At 39.0% G+C, this 7536-nt stretch overlaps 1 protein-coding gene across 1 annotated transcript in view; it reads left to right on the forward strand.

Moving 5' to 3' along the window:
- Lar (tyrosine-protein phosphatase Lar) overlaps positions 1-6918 on the forward strand; it is a 44401-nt gene extending 37483 nt beyond the window's left edge. The window contains exons 10-16 of the mRNA XM_018545347.1: positions 205-344; positions 1658-1857; positions 1938-2104; positions 2568-3928; positions 4015-4241; positions 4333-6139; positions 6228-6918. Of these exons, the coding sequence (XP_018400849.1) occupies positions 205-344; positions 1658-1857; positions 1938-2104; positions 2568-3928; positions 4015-4241; positions 4333-6139; positions 6228-6296 (3971 nt within the window). The 3' untranslated portion in view covers positions 6297-6918. The remainder of the gene's footprint in view (positions 1-204; positions 345-1657; positions 1858-1937; positions 2105-2567; positions 3929-4014; positions 4242-4332; positions 6140-6227) is intronic.
- The last annotated feature ends 618 nt before the right edge of the window (positions 6919-7536 follow it).

Raw genomic sequence — 7536 nt, forward strand, 5'->3', positions numbered from 1 at the left:
CATTTGATTTCTTTTCTTTCTTTTCTTTCGATCGTGTTTCTCTTTAATTTCACAAAAAGATTTTATTTATTATTTCAGATTTAGTAAATCCGTTATTTATTATCTCCTGTCCGCGTAAGTCTGTGCGTGTACATGGGCGTGTGTCTGTGAGTGTGATATTGGACGAGAGTAAAGTGCACGAATTAATTATGGATTGCGTTACAGTGCCGGGGGATCCTCAGGACGTCAAAGTCACGCCGATCAACTCGACGACGATACACGTCGAGTGGAAGCCACCGAAAACAAAAGAGCAGAACGGCGTCATACGGGGATATCACATACACGTGCAAGAAGTGAGGGAAGAGGTCAGTTTGTGGCTGCTGTACGATCAATAGTGTGGCGTTAGAAGTTTTGGGTTCTTACGCGAAACTTACTGATAAGACCCTTTATCTTCACTATCTCTCTATTCACGTGTAATATTATCGCAAGTCCTTTTATCCTTGTTTAAGTATTAATAAGACATACTTCTTAAATAACATATTAAATTATGATACTAAGGTTTTTAAAACAAATACATACAGAATATTTCATAATGAAAAAAATTTACGGAGAGAAATATTATAAATATGAATCAAATAGTCTGATAATATTAAAATATCTGTAGTCCTTTTAATTTTATCTATTTCTTGCTTTATTACAAAACAGAACATCCATTCCACAAAATAATCTCAATAAATTATCTAAACTTTTTTTTATAAAATATGGTATGTGTTTAATTTGAGAATAATTACTTAATTTTTTATTATACGCAAACGATCGCCAAGAATGATTTTTACAACAATTAAAAGTTACTATTATTAATTATATATTGAATATTATTTATTATTCTCTAGTTTATTTTAGCATTGGAAATTATTATATAGATTTATTCAATATTTTTTAAAACAAAAGAAGAAAAACTAAAAAATAGGTATATGTTTTCTAATCAGTAAAGAAATCTATTGTGACTGATAAGAAGGCTGTCGAAACTGCGCCATATCAATTTTAATAGACTTTTTGTAATATATATATAAAATATGTTTTTAAAAAATTAGATAGATTTATATTTTTTGCCTTATTTCAAGATTTGGTGATCAAAATAACCTCTGGGGATGAGAGCAAAATAAAAAAAGATTTCACATTTATTAAAAATATACAATTTTAGTCTAAAAAATTTTTTACATATAATTTCAAAGATATTCATTTTATATATACAATATATATAAAATGAAAAAATTTATTTTTTATTTTCGAAGGATTGTTAAAGAACAAAGATTTCGATTTCTGAGTCTTCAGTTAAGTGTAAACTAAAGTAGTAATAATATTTTTTTATACTTTATAACAAATTCAAAATCTATTTAAACGGATGAGGGGTAGTTCTGATAGTTGAATTTTATTGTTTCTCTTGCTGCTGGGATGCAAAAAATTACCTCACGTTGTTATTCGCAGGTTAATATAATAAATTAATATTTGAGAACACACACAACACACAAATTAATAGTGTAACAATAGTGTGAGACTATTCGTGTATTTGTTAACGATATCTATCTTGAACAAAACTTAAGTAAAAGCAACGACAAGTATGTAGATAGATACGGAAGAGTACTTGCAGTGTAAGCATAATATAATTGTTTCTCAGGGGAAAGATCTACTGAACGAACCGATACGTCGAGACGTGCACGAAGGCGTGCTAGAAGTGAACATCACCGGACTGCAACCGGACACGAGATACTCGGTACAGGTGGCGGCGTTGACGAGAAAAGGAGACGGGGACCGCTCAGTACCGATACACGTTAGGACCCCGGGTGGTGTACCAAATAGACCACAGGTCAACGTAAAGTAAGAAATGCTTATTTAAAACAATGAAATATCGTATTGTCATTTCAACGACTCGATTTCTATGCACATTATTTTCTCAGAGTCCTGAGTAGAGGCCCCGATGTTTTGGAACTTGAATGGAGCCAGCCTTCTCAAACCTACGGTAATCTGCTAGGATACCGTATTCGATACGGTATAAAGAATCAAACGCTCAAAGAGGAATTTATCGAGGACACACGTCAGCATACGTACAAAATCACAGATCTTGGTGAGAAAAATTAACATGTACCATTGTTATATTTTGTGCTATATGTAATAATGTCGTCTCTTTACTTCGAAAATGACACAACTCAAAAAATATGATTTTCAAAAAATGTGATTTTTATTATCTTGAATGAATTAGGTAAAGATTACTACAATATTAATCAACTAAAGTAAACTAATAGCGAATTCGATTAACGCACTAGTGCGCACCACTGTAGTGATGCACATTAAATTAGTGTACATTGTACATTGAATTCAATTAACAATAAGTGTAAAATTGAAATGTAAATATTTTGAATTATGAACCGATATTTTACCTAGCAGCTCATAATAAAGTGCACTGGGGATTGTACGGTTTAATCCTTATGCTTATTACGATAATAATCATAATCGCTCTGGATAATTTTTAAATTACTTATAATTCGTTTAATTTAATACTTATTTGTGTTCAAATAATAAATCTGTAGGAGAACAAGGTGTTGATTACGAGTTCAGAGTAGCGGGCAAAAATGACATCGGTTTTGGCCAAGAGACCGTGCGGTACTGGTTTAGTCCGGAAGGCGAACCAACCGGACCACCGACAAACCTGTCGTATTTCTTTCAAACTCCCGATACTGTGTGCGTGACCTGGGACAAACCGCTTCGACAGCATAGAAACGGACAAATAATCGGATACGACGTACAGTTCAACAAGAAAAACGATCACTCTACCACTATAGATAGGAACACGACCAAGACGAGAGCGGTATTCACGAACCTAGAGGAGAACACTGAATACGTCTTTCATGTCCGAGCGCACACATCGCAAGGCAGCGGTCCGTACTCTGAGAAAATCACGATAATGACAGAAAAGGACATCGGCCGAGCTCCAATGTCTGTAAGAGCCGTAGCCACATCGGATTCTAGCGTGGAGGTATGGTGGGAACCAGTACCCAACAGAGGAAAGATCGTCGGTTATCAGATTTTCTACACAACGACCGCCGTGGAAGATCTCGATGAATGGAAACAGAAGATCGTCGGTCTGACGGAATCGGCGGATCTCATCAATCTGGAAAAGTTCACGCAGTATGCTATAACAGTAGCGGCGCGTTACAAGACTGGTCTTGGAAGACTTAGCGAGAAAGTCACAGTAAAGGTGAAGCCAGAAGACGTACCGTTGAATCTCAGAGCGCCGGATTCGTCGACGCATTCGATGTCTCTTTCTTGGACTCCGCCCATAAGACTGACTCCACTAAAGTACAAAGTTTCATTTGATGCTGTTAAAGAGTTCGTAGATTCTCAAGGTATAACGCAGACGCAACTCGTGCCCCGCAGGCAGATTCTATTGGAACCCCAAATTACGAGTACAACGATAAATGAGCTACAACCGTTTACCACTTATAACGTCAACGTGAGCGCAGTACCGCGCGACGGTCAATACAGACCGCCGGCGAAAATTACAGTCACTACACAGATGGCTGCGCCCAAGCCAATGGTAAAACCGGATTTCTATGGTGTGGTTAACGGCGAGGAGATTCAAGTTATTTTGCCGCAAGCTTCTGAGGAATATGGTCCAATCTCGCATTATTATCTCATCGTTGTACCCGAGGACAAAAGTACGGTCGATAAACAGCCGGATGAATTGACGGAGGATATGATCAGCGGAAAAGGTGCTAAGCAGGAAAGAGAAAACGCACCCTATATCGCAGCTAAGTTCCCACATAGAGACATTCCATATACGTTCCATTTAGGCAGCGGAGACATATATGAGGGATACGAAAACCGAAAGCTCACTAAAAATAAGAGATACAGGATATTCGTACGGGCCGTAGTCGATACTCCGCGAAAGGTAAGTTACAAGAAATGACTCGAGTAACTCTTATACAAGCGACTTGTGAATATAAGTTAGCAATTATGAAAAAATATTCATTTCAGCATTTATACACGTCGTCACCGTTTTCTGAATATTTATCTCTGGACATGAGGGAAGTACCTCCTGGCGAGCCACCACGTCGGCCGAATCCCAACACGCCTTCGGACGGAAATCCGGAAGTTTCTGTAAAAACTAGTGGTCAAGAACCAGGGATGGTATGGGTAGTTGGTCCTATAATTGCGGCATTGATGGTTAGCGTTTGCCTTGTGCTTCTATTCGTCATTAAAAAGTAAGTTGCATTTTTTTTAGTAAAAAATAAATAAAATAAAGTTTATAAAAAAAATTGAACGCACATCAAATCTATCTTTTAATTATTTCAGACGAAGACAGCCATGTAAAGCGCCGGATCAAGCAGCCGTTACACGACCACTCATGGCAGCAGATATAAGTTCCAATCATGCACCGTCAGACCCGGTGGAAATGCGACGATTAAATTTCCAAACACCTGGCATGATCTCACACCCACCGATTCCTATTAGCGAACTAGGCAATCACATTGAACGCCTGAAAGCGAATGACAATCTGAAGTTCAGTCAAGAATACGAGTCGATAGAACCTGGCCAACAATTCACGTGGGACCATTCCAATATGGAAATCAATGCATCGAAGAATCGTTACGCCAATGTAATTGCATACGATCACTCGCGAGTTATTCTTCAAACGGTTGACGGTATGCCAGGCTCCGATTACATCAACGCCAATTACTGCGACGGTTATAGAAAACAGAATGCATACGTGGCTACCCAAGGACCATTGCAAGAAACATTCGGGGACTTTTGGCGTATGTGTTGGGAATTACGTACCAGCACGATCGTGATGATGACAAAGTTGGAAGAGAGAACAAGGATAAAATGCGATCAATATTGGCCTACCAGGGGATCGGAGACTTATGGACAGATGACCGTGACCATCAGCGATATTCAAGAACTGGCGACTTACTGTATTCGTACATTCCAGGTTTGTCGAGCGGGCTATTCCGAACGACGAGAGATAAAGCAGCTGCAATTCACAGCATGGCCCGATCATGGCGTACCAGAACACCCTGCACCGTTCTTGCAATTCCTGCGCAGAGTCAGATCCCTCAATGTACCCGATAGTGGACCATTGGTGGTACATTGTAGCGCGGGGGTAGGAAGAACTGGCTGTTTCATCGTTATAGACTCGATGTTGGAAAGGATCAAACACGAGAAGATGATCGACATTTATGGTCACGTCACGTGTCTACGTGCTCAAAGGAATTACATGGTACAGACAGAAGATCAATACATCTTCATTCATGACGCTTTGTTAGAAGCCGTGATTTGCGGCAATACGGAAGTACCGGCCAGAAATCTGCATTCTCACATTCAGAAGCTCATGCAACCGGAGATCGATAATATAACTGGAATGGAATTGGAATTCAAGAAGCTTTCCAACATCAAGGCTGACTCAACTAGATTTATATCCGCGAATTTACCGTGTAACAAACATAAAAACCGCCTGGTCCACATTTTGCCTTATGAGTGCACCAGAGTATGCCTACAACCGCAGCGTAATATCGAGGGATCTGATTACATAAATGCGAGTCTGATTGATGGATATCGCTATCGGGGTGCCTACATAGCTACGCAAGGTCCTCTATGCGACACTACTGACGATTTTTGGCGTATGCTTTGGGAGCATAATTCTACAATCGTCGTTATGTTGACAAAACTGAAAGAAATGGGCAGAGAGAAATGCCATCAGTATTGGCCGTCCGATCGATCTATTCGTTATCAATGCTTTGTCGTGGATCCGATCGCAGAGTACAATATGCCGCAGTATATTTTACGAGAGTTCAAGGTGACGGATGCGCGCGACGGGGCGAGTCGCACAGTCAGGCAATTCCAGTTCATCGACTGGCCGGAACAGGGTGTGCCGAAATCCGGCGACGGTTTCATCGACTTTATTGGACAGGTGCACAAAACGAAGGAACAATTTGGTCAAGACGGACCGATCACCGTACATTGTAGCGCCGGTGTAGGAAGAACAGGTGTCTTTATAACACTTAGCATCGTTTTGGAGCGAATGCAGTACGAAGGTGTGGTCGACATATTCCAGACTGTGAGAATATTACGCACGCAACGTCCAGCTATGGTTCAAACTGAGGTTTGTAAATTCTAATTTCAATGCTTTGCAAGTATAATATGTTTATGTATATGTAATCGTGATATCATTTGCAATATTCTTGCCACAGGATCAATATCAGTTCTGCTATCGGGCCAGTTTGGAATATTTAGGCTCCTTCGATCATTACGCCAACTGACAAGCCGACACTCGCGAGCAGAGGGATCTGTCGAGGGATAAACGAGACCGGCAAAGAGGCGAGAGAGATATCGAGAGAGCAAAAATACGACGTGTCTAGTACAATAAAGTCGTATGACATACTCGTACCTTCCAAGGACAAATACAGTAGTAACGCGATTACTAGTGTCGTGGGCAGTTAATATAGAGATAAAATGTTTAGTCAATGGTGTTGCAGCAAATGCGCCGGAAATTTTCACTTCTGATATAGCAAATGCGCGAAATCGTGCTGAAAAGCACTCGGTTTAGTCTAATCTCTTTTTAGAAATTAGATTTGAAAGTTCCCTTGCGATGACGCGAGTTAAAAACTGCCGTTTAGAAATACGTACAATACACATGATTACACAGGCTATCATGTTGTATGATGTCACGTAGATACATTCTCTTTTTATGCTTCTTAATTTCCAAGCATTTACGTCAAAAAATCAATCAGCCAAGTATGATGATATAATCAAAATTATATACCGTCATCGCGTAGGATCATATTCGCGAATTAGTGAATTGGAACATATCTCATTATTAAGTCAATCATTCGCAAAAGCATTTTTTAAGGTCTAGATCTAATTTTAAGATAGACTGAAGATATCGACCATATCTCTCTCTCCTACTCGAAACATAGTGCATCTTCTGTGCATAGTATCTCTTACAAACTGAGACAGAATGAAGATCAAAATCTTTCCTATTTATTGAGGATAAGAGTGCTTCCTTCAATAACGAATTACATAGAGGAACGAGATGATCTCGATATCGACATTCATGTTTGTGAGAGAAACAGAGTATCGAAATGCACGATCAATTGTATGTGCGAAACGCACATTGTAAAAATCAAGAACTTACTTTACGTGGCATATTCCACGAGTACTTACTAAATGTAGAAAGAAAAATGGATCGAAAAAGCAGTGAAGTAACTTTCTTTAGATACAATAAAATAAAGAAAGAGAGAGATGAAAATTTCCGCTCACAAGAAACAAAAAATTGCCATACTGCCAAATTGACAATTATTAATGCTGTACTCACTATGAACAGTAGGGATCTTCTCATTATGATAATGTTAGATAGATTATGAGAAATTGTTTTAAGGATAGATTAAGTGACGCCATTAGGGAAATGAGAATGAAAGAAGGACCCGAGTGAAAGAAGGATGAAAGGAAACGGTGCCTATTCAATGAAAGGTGCGCAAGTAAATTTGCGCATGTTTCTGT

The sequence above is a fragment of the Cyphomyrmex costatus genome, unplaced genomic scaffold, assembly GCF_001594065.2.
Source record: "Cyphomyrmex costatus isolate MS0001 unplaced genomic scaffold, Ccosl1.0 scaffold498, whole genome shotgun sequence".
Classification (NCBI taxonomy): Eukaryota; Metazoa; Arthropoda; class Insecta; order Hymenoptera; family Formicidae; genus Cyphomyrmex; species Cyphomyrmex costatus.